The 15,511-nt window shown below is 55.8% G+C and overlaps 1 protein-coding gene across 1 annotated transcript in view; it reads left to right on the top strand.

The window, feature by feature from the left end:
* Positions 1–6,604: 6,604 nt before the first annotated feature.
* RTN4RL1 (reticulon 4 receptor like 1) overlaps positions 6,605–15,511 on the top strand; it is a 55,525-nt gene continuing 46,618 nt past the window's right edge. The window contains exon 1 of the mRNA XM_060283107.1: positions 6,605–6,702. Coding sequence (XP_060139090.1) covers positions 6,690–6,702 — 13 coding nt within the window. The 5' untranslated portion in view covers positions 6,605–6,689. The remainder of the gene's footprint in view (positions 6,703–15,511) is intronic.

Below are 15,511 nucleotides of genomic sequence, written 5' to 3'. Positions count from 1 at the left end.
GGCTCTGCCCTGCAGCTACGAAGGCCCTTTCCCCCAGAGTCAGCATCCGAGGCAGAAAAGACCTCCTTCCTCCGAGGAGGGGGAAACAGAAAACAAAACAGCGTGTGCCTCTGACTGCAATCTGCTTGGCCCAGACCCCAAAGAAGAACAGAAGGGAGGATTCGTCATGTCCCCACTGCAGCGGAGAGGAGCTGAGACGCCACCGGCAAGCACCAGCCCTCTCCCCATTTCACCCCTGTTGTTCTTGTGCCGCACCCTCCGCGCAGGAAACAAGGTGACGGAGAGCTCCTTGCGGGCAGAGACCTGCCCTTTTCTCCCCTTGTGCTAGTCTGTAAATAGCCCGCCACATTGATGCACCTGGCACTCCTAAGAAGAACCTGCTGGATCAGGCCAGTGGCCCACCTAGGGCAGCCTCCTGTCCTCCCAGTGGCCAACCAGGTACCTCCGTGGGAAGCCCCAAAGCAGGATCCAAGCACAAGAGTAACTCTCTCCCTTCCAGCAACTGGTACTGCCAGTTACTGGTACAGAGCCATTGTGGCTAGTAGCCATTGAAAGCCCGTTTCTTCCTCCATGAATTTCTCTGAGTTGGTGGCCAGCCCTGGCTCCTGTGGGAGGGAGTTCCACAGTTTAACTCTGCTCTGCATTAAGAGGGACTCTTTTTTTTTTTTGTCTGTCCCGAATCTCCCAACATTCAGCTTCTTTGGACGTCCTTGAGTTCTCATGTTATGAGAGAGGGAGAAAAACTTCTCTCTATCCACTTTCTCAATGTTGTCATTATAATGCACAACACTGAGAAAGTGGATAGAGAATAACTTCTGTCCTCTCACTTCTTTACAACAGGGCTGGCAAATCCACAGCCTGCAGGTCCTAAATGCCCCCCCCCCCAGTGAATTCAGTGCGGCCTGCAGAAATCCCCCTGACGCCTGTCACACGTTTGGAGTGGGGGCTGTTAATTGGTTGCTTTTTCCTGTAAAAGTTTTTGTAAAGTTACAGAATGCAACAATAGAAGAGAACACAGGTCTCTGCCCGCTAGGAGCAAGCAATCCATCTTTGAGCAAAAGGCTGGCAGAAGAATAGGACAGAACAGCAGGTCACTCTTAGCAGCACCAACAGAGAACACACCTGTGCACTGGGTGCTGGGAATTGTAGCTGTGGGAGGGGTAAACTACAGTTTCCAGGGTGTGCTTTAAACATAGGGTATGTCCTCAGCCCAAGACCCTTTAAATTGCAGTGGGGCGTTAAGCTTATTTTTGGACAGGGTGGGGAGGTTGTGCCTCACAGCTTTGCAGAAGAGGTGGGTGATTTGAGGAGGGGGGGATTAAGGGAGAGACAATCCAGACAAAAGAGCCAGTGGTGGCATAGTGGTTAGAGTCCTGGACTCGGGCCTGGGAGTTCTGGGTTCAGATCCTCCCTCGTCCATGAATCTCACTAAGTGTGCCCTTGGGCTCCAGCCGCTGCCTCCCTCAGCCTCACCTCCCTCACAGGGTTGTTGTGGGGATTAGATAATAAGGGGGAAGAGTCAGTCCAGTATACCTGAAGGAGCGCCTCCACCTCCATCGTTCTGCCCGGACACTGAGGTCCAGTGCCGAGGGCCTTCTGGCGGTTCCCTTGCTGCGAGAAGCCAAGTTACAAGGAACCAGGCAGAGGGCCTTCTCGGTAGTGGCACCCGCCCTGTGGAACGCCCTCCCACCAGTTGTCAAAAAGAAAACCAACTACCAGACTTTTAGAGGACATCTGAAGGCAGCCCTGTTTAGGGAAGCTTTTAATCTTTAAGAAATTAGTGTATTTTAATATTTCTGTTGTGGAAACCCAGCCAGATGGGCGGGGTATAAATATTATTATTATTATTATTATTATCATCATCATCATCATCGTGTAGGGCCCTTAGAGGAAAAAGATGGGATAGAAATGCAAGAATAAAGAAATAAAATAAGCGTGCATCACAGGGGTTGATGTCCCTCCCAGCTCTACAATCCCATGAAATTGGGGCAGTGTCAAACCAGGCTCCTCCAGCCCAGGCGCTGATCAGCTGGGTTGGGGACGGGGTGGAGCTTCCTGCCTCTTTCGCGCCAAGCCATCAAACAAACAATCTGGCCCCCCTGCCCGCGGGGCTCCGAAGGCTCAGTACCTAAATCCGCGTGTAAACACCGGGAGCCACTCCAGTCTCTGCCCGCCCCCCGCCCCGAAGCGAGGTGAGCGATCGGCGCCAGCGCGGCTCAAGCTCCGCGCGCTGGAAAAAAAAACCCGGCGAAAGCGATGCCGCCAGGTGGATGGAGTCCGGAGGGGCGGGCAGGATGGAGCCCCTCAAGCCCCCGCCCCCCCGGTTCTGGGCAGTGCAAGAGCGTCTGGGCCAGCGGGAAGAGGGGCGATAGCCAAACGCAGGTCCAGCATGCCGAGCCAGGGATCCTGAATCGGGATGGAGAAAAGGAAGTCGTTCTTCACGCAGTTGATCTGTGGAACTCACTTCCGCAGGAGGCGGCGATGGGCAGCAACTTGGATGGCTTGGCTTTAAAAGCGAATTGGACAAATTCATGGAGGAAAGGCTCTCGGTGACTCCTAGGCACCATGGCTCTGTTCGCCCTCCACGCTCGGAGGCAGGAATGCTTTTCTGCCTCCCAGTCATTGCGGGGGGGGGGGTTGCTCTTTGTGTTCAGATCCTGCTTGCGGGCTTCCCATGGGGGGCATCTGGTTGGCCACTACGAGAACAGGAGACTGGACTGGATGGGCCACAGGCCTGATCCAGCAAACTCTTCTTAGGTTTTGGTGACTGCAGAAGGCCTATGAGACGCCTGCCGAGCATAAGCAAGGCCTGAACATCGCAGCCCAGCAAAAGCAGACTGCCGTTGGGCCCTGGAGGCTCCCCGCAGCCTCGGATCTCGGCCCTATCCGTGGAAGACCATCTCGGTCGTCCCCCTCTGCACCCCTTCCAGCTTGTCCACATCCTCCCTAAATTGTGGTGGCCAAAACTGGATCCGGGACTCCAGGTATTGCCGGGGGTTGGCCAAGGCAAAATAGAGCGGTGCAATGAACATCCCGTGATCTGGAGCAGCAGAAAACAACCTCGACCCATCTTCCAATGAAGCGCCCTTCAAATATTCGAAGACGGCTCCCATCAGCTGTGAATTGCATTCCCTGGTCCCCCGCCCCGAAGACGTTCCAGAGACGATTTCAAAAATGTGACCCTGATGCTCCTTTGCTTGAAAGCACAACCAGCGTGCGCGCATTTAAAGTGTCAACATTGCCCACACCTCCTCAATTTAGCGCGTAGACTCGGAGCGAAGAGGCTTAATCACTCCGTGCGCGCGCGTGCGACCGGGTGGAGGAGTCCGGGTGTGATTCAATTACGTGCAAAAAAGGAGGAGGGGGGAATCTGGCCCGGTCAGACGTTCCGAGGCGATGACTCCAAGCGACGAAAGGAGATGCGTGAAGAAGAGGCTTCGGAGGTGGGCAGAGCAGAGGAGGGAGCGGCTGTTCCAGGGAGCAGATGGTATCTGGGCGCCAAGGCAGCGAAAGGGAGAGAGAAGATGGGGCTTTCTGGGACGCGAGTGGCGGCCGAAGAGGCGGGGAGGGGGTGACCTCTCATAGACACCGCCCCGCCCCAGCCAGTTCAGTATTCAGACTCGAATATGAGCCAAATATTGATTGACTTGCACGTTGAAGAGCACCAGCCAGTCATGAACTCGCCAGGCCCTCCGTCTACCAGCCGCCTATAACTCAAGATGGAGCTTCCGCATCCAAAGGCAGTCTATCTCCAAATGCCAGGATTCACCCGTTCGTTCCACTCAGATCCCACCTTTGTCTTCCAAGGCACCCAAGATGGTGTGTGCCCAGTTCTTCCTCCTCTCCACTTGATCCCCACAGCAACCCTGGGAGAGAAGTAACTAGGCCCACCCCCAGTGAGCTTCAGGGCTGAGTGGGGATTCGAACTGGGGTCTCTCCCATGTCTTAGGCAGTCACTCTAACCACTATCTCACGCTGCCTGCCATCTCCATACCCAGTGGGCTGTTGGCAGTGGGACTTGAATGTGCTCCTGGGGTTTGATCAAGGGATTATGTTATTTTATTGCATTTACAGCCCATCTCTTCCCGCCGCACCCCCGCTCCCTTGACTTCAATATGATATACTGTACTGTACTGTACATGGTTCTCCCCTTCCTCAGTCAATCCACACAACAACCCTGTGAGGGAGGTCTGGCTGAGAGGCAATGGCTAGCCCAAGGTCACAGCCAGCAAGTTTTATGGCCGAGTGGGGGATTTGAAATCTGGTCTCTCCCAGGCCCTATGCCAGGAAACTAACCACTATGCCACGCTGCCTCCCAGACTGAAGCCCCAGAGAGCCTGAAAGTGCTTGCTGCCCCGGACCTGACAAATAAGTGTGAGTGTGTCCCCAGTACAAACCGAACAGATTGGAGGAGAGGTGTAGACGGGTGTCCTGGCCAAGAGGTCAGGGAACTGGGAATTCTGAATCTTGACCCTTGAGAACATAAGAAGGCGAATCAGGCCAAAGGACCCTCACTTAGCGTAGCATCGTCACCTCACCGTGGCCAACCAGGTGCCCAAATGGGGAGCCCGCAAGCAAGAGCTGGGCGCAGCAGCAGCAGCGACGCTCCCCGTTGGCGATTTCCAGAGATCGGGATAGAAAGGCATTTACTGCCTCCGACAGGGGAGGGAGAACACAGCCATCGCGGCTAGTTGTCGCTGCCGAGAGCCTTCTCCTCCTCCATTTGTCTAACCCTCTGCTAAAGCTGTCTTCGTTGTTCGCCATCCTCGCCTCCTGCGAGGAGGAGTTCCACAGTTGAACTCCGCGCGGAACGGAGGAGGCCATTCGCCCTTTCGTCGCCTGAATCCCCAGACGCACGCTCGGCTTCTTTGGATGACCCTGTTGGGTCCCGGTGTGATGCCAGAGGCAGAAGGACGCCTCTGCCCGCTTTCTCCACACACACACACCCCGTCTTATTTTGTGCCCTCACCCCAATCCGCGTGGCTTCCTCGGAGTGGAGTGGCTCCATCTCCGCTCCGGCCCAGTCACTGGGCTTTGGCGTTTTCGGCCTCGCCTCGCCCTTCCGCAGCCTCCGCCTCCCCCAACCATCTGTATTTGGAGTCAGTCAAAGACCACAAGACAGGAGTGCCTGGCGTGCTCTGGTCCATGGGGTCACGAAGAGTCGGACACGACTAAACGACTAAACAACAACAACAACAAAGACCACAACTGCCCTGCCTAGCAGGGTTGTCGTAAAGATTCCTGACCTAGCCTGCTGCACGAGCCCCTTTTCTGGGTAGCATGGCGCTGGCTGGACCAGGCGGCACTCTAGGTCTGATCCAGCCACGGGGCTTCTGTTGTATCAACGTACATACAAAGAGGTGCAAAATGCCCCCCGCCCGGTCAAGGGGCGCCCTAATCCCTAACTTCTTCTGCCCCCTCTCCAAAATGGAGAGCCTGCGGCGTGGGGTCATTCTGGGGCGCCACAGGACACCTTCCTCTCGCAGCCGCGGTGCGCAAAGCGCTCTCAGCCTCCCCCTGGCAAAGAGAAGGGGCGAGCAGCAAGGGGGTCGCCCTCGCTCGCGGGTCTTGGGACAAAGGAGCCGCCACGTGGCGGCAGCGGAGGGCGTGGTGGCGGCGAGGGAGGGTCCGCGCAACTCCAGCCGGTTGCCATGGAGATAAGGAGGGAGAGGGGCTCGCCGTCGCGTTGCCATGGCGGCCGCGGCTGTCTGTCAACTCGCCGCGCCGGCTCCTCCCCCTCCCCTGTCCGGGCTCACAACCCCCTTCCCCCCCACCCCGTCCGTGGCAGGGGGAAAGTGGGCAGGGGTCCCCTCTCCGCCGCTGAGAGGGACTCAGGGGACCCCGCATCACGTTCCTCCTCCTCCGTAGCCCCGTCGGGGTCTTTGTCCCACTAGGGAAAGGCGAGCGCGCCGCGCCTGGGCTCTTTCTGCCGGCCGTCCAGGCGCGCCACGGTGGCTCTCCGGGTCTTCCCCTCACAACAGGGCGCAAAATTAAGCATGGGAGAGATTATATCGGGTGGGGGGCGATCCCCGTTTCCCGGCCAGGCCCCCGTTTCAGAAGCGAAGTCTCCCTCCCTCCTTGCGTGCGGGCTCCGCCTGTCCCTCCGTGGGGAGCTGTCGGGAGGGGCGCCGCCGCCAAGACTTTCATAAATTTTCGATGCGAAGCTGGAGGGAGGGAGAGCGGGTGGGGGGGAGGGAGGAAGGGAGGGAGGAGGCGGGGAAGGAGGCGGAGGGGGACCTGGCCCTGCCCAGCCCGAGCCCAGCCCAGCCCTGCCCAGCCGTCGCTGCTGCGGGGAAGAGAGGCGAGGCGAGCTGGGGCGCAGCAGCGCGACGCCCTTTGGAGGCGCAAACCCGAGCGGGTGGAGAGGGGGCTCTGCGCGTTAAAGAGGGAGGCAGGAGGAGGAGGAGGAGAAGGTAGCGCGGGCAGCCCGGAGGGGGCGGCTCCCCCCCTAAAAGCGCCGAGCCGAGCGGAGCCGAGCCGGCAGCGAGCAGCCAGGCGCGCAACGGAGAAGGAGAGTCGTCCGACCGCTTCGCCTGCCTTCTCTACCTGCCTGCCTGCCTGCCGGGGAAAAGCTGCCTCCGGCCGCGCGATGCGGCTGCCTGCGAGCCCCGCTCGGATTATCTGCCGCCGTCGCAGTCGCCGCCCGCTGTGAGCGCCGCTCCGGGATCCGCCGCCGCGGCGCCTCCAAGATGCTCCGCAAAGGTGAGTCCGCAGAGCCCGCCAAGGAAGCGAGGGACGCAGGCGGCCGTCGCCAAACTTTGCCGCGCTGTCCGGGGACTGCCGGACCCAGCCGGGGAGCGCAGGCCGGCAAACTTTCCTGGCCCCTCGGGGGAAAGTGGGGGCGTCGGGGCTCCTTCCCGCGGGTCCCCGGAGTCGCGCCCGGACGAGAGCAGTGAGCCGCATGTTCCGCTCGGCTTCTCGGGGTACAAGAGCAAAGAGGGGCGAGGCAGCGGGGAGGGCAGAGCAGTCTCTCCAAAGGGCGCTGGCAGGGGGTGCCCGTCGAACTGGGGAGGGTCAGGTGGTGTCCGGCCTGGAAGGTGAGTCGCCACTTGGGCTTGGGCGGCGCTGCAGGGAAGAAGTCGACGGGGCGGGGGGGGGGCAAGAAGATCGGAGCGCCCAGCGGGGTGGGGAGAGGCCGGTCCCTCCCGGCTTCCTCGGGTGTAAGGACGGTTTCTTTTGCTTCGAGATTCGCAGTCGCATTCTGGTTCGCGCGCCCCGCTGCCGCCTTCATCTGGGGGTCCCTCGACGGGTCGGGACTGCTGGGACCTGGCTAGCTCTCCGCGAGCCCTGTCAAGTCAAAGTAGGGGGGCGTGGGGTCAAATGCGCCCAACTTTGCCGGCCCAATCTTGGGATGTCGCTCCGAGACCGACTGTGTGTGTGTGTGTGTGTGTGTGTGCCCGCGCGCGCACCCTATGGTAATAGGGGGTCTCAGGGACGGGCTTGCTCCGTGGGGCTGAGCGCGGATCTATTCTCGGGACCCGAAGTGGGGCAGGGGGAGGAGAGCGAGTAGCTAGTGCGCTCGGCTGTAATCTTTATGCGGCGGTGGGGTCACAGTCGTAGCGGGGGTCTCTAAAATCGGCTCAGGAGGTGGGATGGGAAGGCAGATCCCGTGCTTGGGCTCGGGCGTCCGCTCTTGTCACGGCAACATCTGGCAAAGCGGTGCCACAGAGGCCCCTCGCAAGGAAGGAAGGAAGGATGAGGCCTCGCCCTCCCTCCTTCCCACTCTCCCTCCCACCCCACCCCCACTTTCTGCCCCAGTTTCCGAAGCTTAATCCGTGCCAAAGCAACTGCCCTCCTTCCTGACCGCGAGGGAGGGCCCAGCTTCCTGAGCATGCACAGAGCGCCCCTGAAGGCCGCTAGCCAGAACCAGCAGTCCCCCTAATAGAGGGGGGAGGGAGACTTTGATGTGGGGGTCAAGAGGTCATCTTAGGACCACCTCTCCCCATTCAGAAGTTGGCCACTGGGGCAGAGGGCGGGGCGAGGAAGTTTTTTGGGTCCCGCGAAGGCGGGCGGGCGGCGAGGCGACTTGGCTAAGTGGCCCGCGGTGAATTCTTGCGAGTCTTGAAGCTGTCTTCTTTCATTTGGGTCTATCTGTACGTCAACCACGCGCGGGAAATGCAGAAAAGAGCCAGCCCGGCCCGCGCTTCTCTCCCGAGCTAATATCGCCGCCCTGAATAATTCAGCAGCCAGGCCCGCTTCAGGCCACGCCCCCCACTCCCACCCACCCAGAGGAGAAGGACCCCGGCCCCCTCTTGGCACCGGCAGCAGCCTCGCTGGTTCTGGGCCCCGGAAGGAGCAGGTCTGCTTTGGACGGAGGGCAGCTCAGCCGGGGACCCCTCCAGGTCTCCAGCAACTGCCGCCAGGCACATATTTGCATGCCATTTGCATATAGTCGTCTTTGCATATTTAGGCTGCCATTCAGAGGGACAGTCAGGCCGGAAGCAAAGTTTGGGTTGTTGTGAGTAGAGAGATTTGTGTATACCTGGGGATATAAACACAGGCAAATATATTCTCTATTATCTATATGTATATATCTCCATACATATAAAACCAACTTTGTTTTGTGGAACCCACTTAGGGTTTTTTTTTTAATTGATTAACATGCCACTGAATCTTGCCAAATATTTGTTTTATTTATTTATTTTATAAACAGCTTGTGATGGTGTTTTTTTTTAAAAAAAAACTATCAAGGGCTATATATGCTTTATTAAATAAATAAATACCATATCTCATTAAGAGACCTGTAAGAAGACAGCACTCAAAGCAGTTATCTAAAGGCATAATGGAAGGAAGAAGATTCAGGAGATCCTAGGGCTGGGGCTGTGTTCCCCCTCCACCATTGGAGGCAGTATGCTGGGAACCCCAAGTGGGGAGAGCAGCTGGGCTTCCCTTTGGGGCATCTGGTGGGCCACTGTGAGGACAAGAGGCAGGACTAGGGGTGCATTTTTTAGCCTGGTCCAGCACAGCAGGCAGAGCTGTTTTTCTGATGCATGCCCTGGTCCCAGTACAAAGGGCAGAACATGGACCCCCTCAGCCACAAACACCCCTTTCCTGGATCCTGACCTTCCATTGGATGAGGCTACTGGAAAGCATTCGCATCATGCAAACTGTTTAGAGAGATAATTTCCCCCCAGTAAGCGGTACAGTATATAAATTTGGCCAGGTAAATAAATTTGGCCAGGACTGGGATTGAACTGTGGAACTCCCTGCCACAGGAAGCAGTGCTGGCATGGCCACCAACCTAAAAGATGAGCAAGGTTAATGATAAGGATATCAGTGGCTATGCTCCGGACAACCAGTTGCTAGAAAGCACAGGAGCTGAGGGGGGTCTCTTGCTCAGATCCTGCTTGCTGGTTTCCCGTGGGGGGGGGCAACTGGTTGGCCACTGGGAGGGGAGGACGCAGGACTAGATGTGCCACTGGCCTGATCTGGCAGGCTCTTCCTGTGTTCTTAAGGCCCCCTCCCCTCACTAACCTCGTCAACCATTTGCACATCTGAGGTTGTTTTTGCACATTTTGCTTATTTTTCACAGTTCTCTAAGTTGCTTTGAGGTTTTGTGGGGGGAAGCAGCATGATGTCAAGATCTCCCAGCAACCAGCACAGCCACAGAGGGATGATGGGAATTGTAGTCCTGCCGGAGCTGGATTCTGCCAAAGCTGCTTTGTTGGGTGAAGGGGCAGACGCCAACCTGGTTCAAAGGGGCCGAACCCCCAAGGTGGGGAGGGCATGCATGCTGTAGCACTGCTGAGGGTCACCTGAAGCAACCTCCTCCCCCAGGACTGGCTCTCCTGCCTCTGTGAAAGGGCTGCAGCCACAGAGTTAAGACTGGGGGTCCCCACTTCTGTGCTTGAGGAGGAGGGGGCAATTCTGGAGGTTGTTCCTGGGGACCCCAAAGCTTTTAAAAACCTATTCTGAGGCTCTCCTAAATCCAGTGCCTGAGCTATAGGACCTGGGGTGGGGGCAGTGAGGGACCTTTTCAATCCAGGGGCCGCATTCCATCCTGGGCAACCTTAAGAGGGCCACATTTGACATTGGACTAGATGACCCATTGTGTCCCTTCCAGCTTTAAAATTCTATGATTTGATGGTGGGCGGGGCCGAAAACAAAAGTGGGCAGGGCAAGGAATGTGAATGGCTAGCTGTCCACGACTGACTGGACTTAACAGTCAGGGGTCCCTTTACCTTTACCTTTACCTTTACACTCTCAAAGCCCCTCCATATAATCATAGAATCATAGAGTTGGAAGAGAGCACAAGGGCCATCCAGTCCAACCCCCTGCCAAGCAGGAAACACCATCAAAGCATTCTTGAAATATGCCTGTCAAGCCTCTGCTTAAAGACCTCCAAAGAAGGAGACTCCACCACACTCCTTGGTAGCAAATTCCACTGTCGAAGAGCTCTTACTGTCAGGAAGTTCTTCCTAATGTTTAGGTGGAATCTTCTTTCTTGAAGTTTGAATCCATTGCTCCGTGTCCGCTTCTCTGGAGCAGCAGAAAACAACCTTTCTCCCTCCTCTATATGACATCCTTTTATATATTTGAACATGGCTATCATATCACCCCTTAACCTTCTCTTCTCCAGGCTAAACATACCTAGCTCCCTAAGCCGTTCCTAGGCCTTTGACCATTTTGGTTGCCCTCCTCTGGACACGTTCCAGCTTGTCAGTATCCTTCTTGAACTGTGGTCTCCACCCTCCACCTTCCATCGAGGCAGCCCAGAGGCATGTGCAGAGTTCAATGACTTCTGCTGTTGCCTACGCACTGGAGATTCCTTTGGCGTTCCCAGTTCCCAGAGCACCAGGGAGGTCCAGTTCTTACACCAGGGATAGTCCGTGGGCTGGGCCTCCAACAAAATATTAAAATACAGAAATCCATCAAACATTAAAAGCTTCCCTAAACAGGGCTGCCTTAAGATGCCTTCTAAAGGTCTGGTAATTGTTATTCTCTTTGACCTCTGGTGGGAGGGCATTCCACAGGGTGGGTGCCACTACCGAGAAGGCCCTCTGCCTGGTTCCCTGTAACTTGGCTTCTCGTAGCGAGGGAACCGCCAGAAGGCCCTCGGCGCTGGATCTCAGTGTCCGGGCAGAGCGATGGGGGAGGAGACGCTCCTTCAGGTATACTGGACCGAGGCCGTTTAGGGCTTTAAAGGTCAACACCAACACTTTGAATTGTGCTCGGAAACGTACTGGGAGCCAATGTAGGTCTTTCAGGACCGGTGTTATGTGGTCTCGGCGGCCGCTCCCAGTCCCCAGTCTAGCTGCCGTATTCTGGATTAATTGCAGTTTCCGGGTCACCTTCAAAGGTAGCCCCACGTAGAGCGCATTACAGTAGTCCAAGCGGGAGATAACCAGAGCATGCACTACTCTGGTGAGACAGTCCGCGGGCAGGTAGGGTCTCAGCCTGCGTACCAGATGGAGCTGGTAGACAGCTGCCCTGGACACAGAATTGACCTGCGCCTCCATGGACAGCTGTGAGTCCAAAATGACTCCCAGGCTGTGCACCTGGTCCTTCAGGGGCACAGTTACCCCATTCAGGACCAGGGAGTCCTCCACGCCTGCCCGCCTCCTATCCCCCAAGAACAGTACTTCTGTCTTGTCAGGATTCAACCTCAATCTGTTAGCCGCCATCCAACCTCCAAAGGTGAAAGGAACCCCAGACTCCTAGCAGTAGAAAAATGGCAAGAAATGAGATCCTGATTGAACATTAGGAAGAAATTTCTAAGCCATTTGACAGGGGAATGGACGATCTCGGAAGGTGGCAGACTCAGGTGGTCACCTGTCTGAGATTTTTTGTAGCCATGGCTTCTGCATTGCAGGGAGTTGGCCTAGACGGCACTTGGGAGAGCCCCTTCCATCTCTACCATCCGATGATTCGATGAAAGAGGAAGCTCGACATGTCCTACCAAAGAGACGAGACTTTCCCAAAACAGGAAAAGAAAACCTGTGTCCAGAGATGTCACGGAGGCATCTTGGGGCTTTGGCCGAGGAGATGGAGCATAAACCGGCAAAGGGATTGAGGAGAAGCAGAAACGGGTCCAGAAGGCCCTGACCAGAGCAAGACTAGCTGGCTTTCCTCCAGCCAAGTTGGGGTAGAGAGCCAGCAGTAGGTACGGTAGTTGGGGCCAGGGGTTCAAGTCTTGCCTCTGCTATGGGAGCTGGGTTCAAGTCTTGCCTCTGCTATGGATTTGTTTTCCAATTTGGGAAAGTCACTCATTTCTGGCTCTCATGGAAATGAAACTTTTTTTTTTTTGGAAGCGGAAAGCCTTTATTTGAATCTGTGGCAGGAACGTAGTTCTGGTCGCTGCCCCCCCCCCCAGAAAGGAGATTGTAGAGTTGGAGGAGGTTCAGAAAAGGGACGCCAAAATGATTGAGGGGATGGAATGACTCCCTCCCCTATGGAGAAAAGTTGGGACTTTTCAGTTTGCAGAAAGGACAAGTAAGAGGGGGCAGAATAGAGGCTTATAAAATGATGCAAGGCCTAGAAAAAGTGGACAGAGAAATGTTTTTCTACCTTTCCACAAACACGTGAACTTATGGACATCGAATGTTGGGAGATTCAGGACAGGCCAAAAAGAAAAACCCTTCTTCACGCAGCGCAAACTCTGGAACTCCCTTCCACGGGAGGCAGTGATGGCCACCAACTTGGAGGGCTTCAGAAAGAGTATTAGACAAATTCATGGAGGAGGAGAGGGCTATGGCGGGCTACTAGCCAGGATGAGCGATTGCTCTGCCTCCACAGCCGGAGGCAGTGATGCTTCTGAAATACAGGACCACTTTCTGTGAATCTCAGATCGGAGAGCACTGCTGTTGTGATCAGGCCTTTCTTGCAAGCAGCCCATTGGGCGGGGGGAGCAGGATCTGATTGGCTACTGTGAAAACAGGCTGCTGGGCTAGAAGTTCCCTCCACCCCTTGGTCCCTTCTGCTGATCTTACTCTCCCTCTCTCTTCCGCACCTCCCTTTACCCCCCATGTGAAACCCTCCACCAGATCCCTCGCTCACTTCGAGGGCTGCAAAGACAAGGAAGGTCCTTAAATTATTTATTTGTGGCATTTCCGTGTTTCCCCGAAGCCAGATTACATCAGAAGTTGAAATGCAAAGTAACGCACATGTAACAAAGGCGGGATAAAAAAGAAATGGCAACAGAGACTAAGCCAGGCTGTGCTGAGTGAGTCGGAAGTGAGAGTTGGATGCTAGCTAGAGAATACATACTTGCCTATTAGCCACCTCACTCCCAGTTGGGGAAGGTTCCGTCCGCCATCTTGGTTTGAAATGGTGTCCCAATTTAATCAAAACTCAGGTGAAAACCTGCTTTGTGATCTTGCTATGATACCTGCATTGCCGGTTGTTGGGCTAGACTAGACAACCTCAGTCAGTGGAGCAGGAAACTCTCGATCTCAGGGTCGTGGGTTTGGGCAAAAGACTCCTGCATTGCAAGGGGTTGGACTAGATGACCCTTGCGCTCCCTTCCGGCTTGACAGTTCTATGACTTTGTGACCCTTGGGGTTCCTCCCAACTCTATGATTCTGTGTTCAAGAAACATTTGGCTCTGAGGCCTCAAAAGGTGTCCAAGTGCCCCGCAGGCAGAGAAACCTGAGCTTTCCAAAATATGCATCAGGAGGGAAGAAGGGGGCTGGGTGAAACCGGAGGTGTTTGTGATGTGATAGAAATAAAGTGTGCTGGGTGAGTGTGTTAATCCTGGCCAACTCATCTCTGTTGCTGCTGCTGCTCTCGGTCTCCTCATTTCACCTCTCATCCCTTTGTTTTGACCAGCGGGGAAAGCCTCTTTCCCCACATCCCACCTTTCACATGAGACCCACTTGGTGGGAATAAGGAAACGGAGTTTTCCTCTTATGTAGCACAGCACCCACCGCATGGAGCTCCCTGCTCTGTAGGAGTTGTCTCTCACCCTTCCCTTAATGGTCTTACTGTATCTTTCCAATATTTGGGGTGGGAGGGCCATAGCTCAGTGGGTACAGAGCACCTGCTTTGCATGCAGAAGGTCCCAGGTTCAATCCCTGACAGCATCTCCAGGTGACAGGTGCGAGCCAGCATTAAATCACACTGAGCAAGCTGGAGTTAACTCTTTATTAGCAAGACAGTATCTGCACAGGAGTGTCCATCCTATGAGCACAGCCATTCTTCTTCACTAGGTCTTGCCCCTAGGGAGCAGCAGTTGCAGAGCCTGAAGGCCCCCGCCTCCCCACAGCTAAGTTCCCTCCTGCAAGCAATCTGAGACTGTGCCTCCTTGCAGCCAACCTCTCCTCCCCCCTTTTCATGCCTCTCCTGGTTCTGGGGGACCAAGTGGGAGGCGAGTGTGTCACCACCAGCCAGACTCATCTCTGCCTCTTGGCTTCCTTCCTCTCCTGCTTCAGCTTCTGCCTCTGATTCTGGACTGCTCTCTGCCACAGACTCTCCCAGCTCACTAAGCCCTGTCCTGCTTCAGCTTCCAACGCCTCCTTCTCACAGTCCTCTCCCTCTGACCGCTCACTGTTGTTCCATCCCCACTCCCCAGGCTCTGAACCCTGTTCCCTTGGGGTTTCCCCAGCAGGTTCCTCCCACCAATCCTCTGCATCTAACCAGCCCATGACACCTGATAGGGCTGGGAGAGAGTCCCTGTCTGAAGCCCTGCAGAGCCATTGCTGCTGGCCAGTGTGGACGACACTGAGTTTGATAGGCCCTTGGCAGATATCAGCCTCTGGTGAGCCAAAGGGGGGGCTCCAGATGAACTCATGGTTTGGCTTGGCTTGGCATTAAGGCAGCTTTCTTTTCTTCCTCTGTGTAAACATCCCAGCATGATTGACGGGGCCTTGCAGGCTCCTTGCTTGTGGGGAGAAAAGAAACACCTGAATCTGTTGATTGACCTGGGTCTGCCTCTGGGGGGAATCACAGCGCTGCCTGGGAGCTGACAAGACCCCCTGGGAAGAGCAGCTTTTGGGGAGAGCTGCGTTGATCTGAGAGCTCTTTTTAAGAACATCAGAAGATAGCCGGGCTGGATCAGGCCAGTGGCCCAACTGGACCAGCACCCTCTTTTCACAGTGGCCAGCCAGATGCCTCAGGAGCTGCTGGGCTCTCCTTGCCTGGAGGCATTTAAGTAGAGCTCTTGGGTTCCTTCTGCAATGGCCAGCCAGACGGCTGCCAGGGACCCATAGCAGGTGCTGCAAAGAGAAAGGGACCTATTGGGGCAGGAAAGCAAGGTGTGCCAGTGTGCAGGTGTGGATCCCAGCCCCAGGACACCCCACCTAATCTTTATTGGGTTCGAAGCAAACACCCGGTACTTTGGGAATGAGGCCTGTTGTTCTTCCTTGCCAGCCCCACAGGGGTGTCACCTCCTTCAAACGGGACGGCAGATGGAAATAACCCCAGACCCAGAGGAGAGCTAGTTAGCGGCTGCCTCTAATCCAGATTAAGGGGCTTGCAAATCGAGAGCAAGTCCTCCGATCGGGAGATGCCTGCAAGACGTGTAATCCAGTTCACATGGCGAATTAATCCAGATTAACTGCCCCCCCCCCAAGCC

The sequence above is a fragment of the Zootoca vivipara genome, chromosome 15, assembly GCF_963506605.1.
Source record: "Zootoca vivipara chromosome 15, rZooViv1.1, whole genome shotgun sequence".
In the NCBI taxonomy this organism is placed as follows: domain Eukaryota; kingdom Metazoa; phylum Chordata; class Lepidosauria; order Squamata; family Lacertidae; genus Zootoca; species Zootoca vivipara.
Note: the sequence above shows the minus strand (reverse complement) of the source record. Positions and strands in the feature narration are given on the sequence as shown.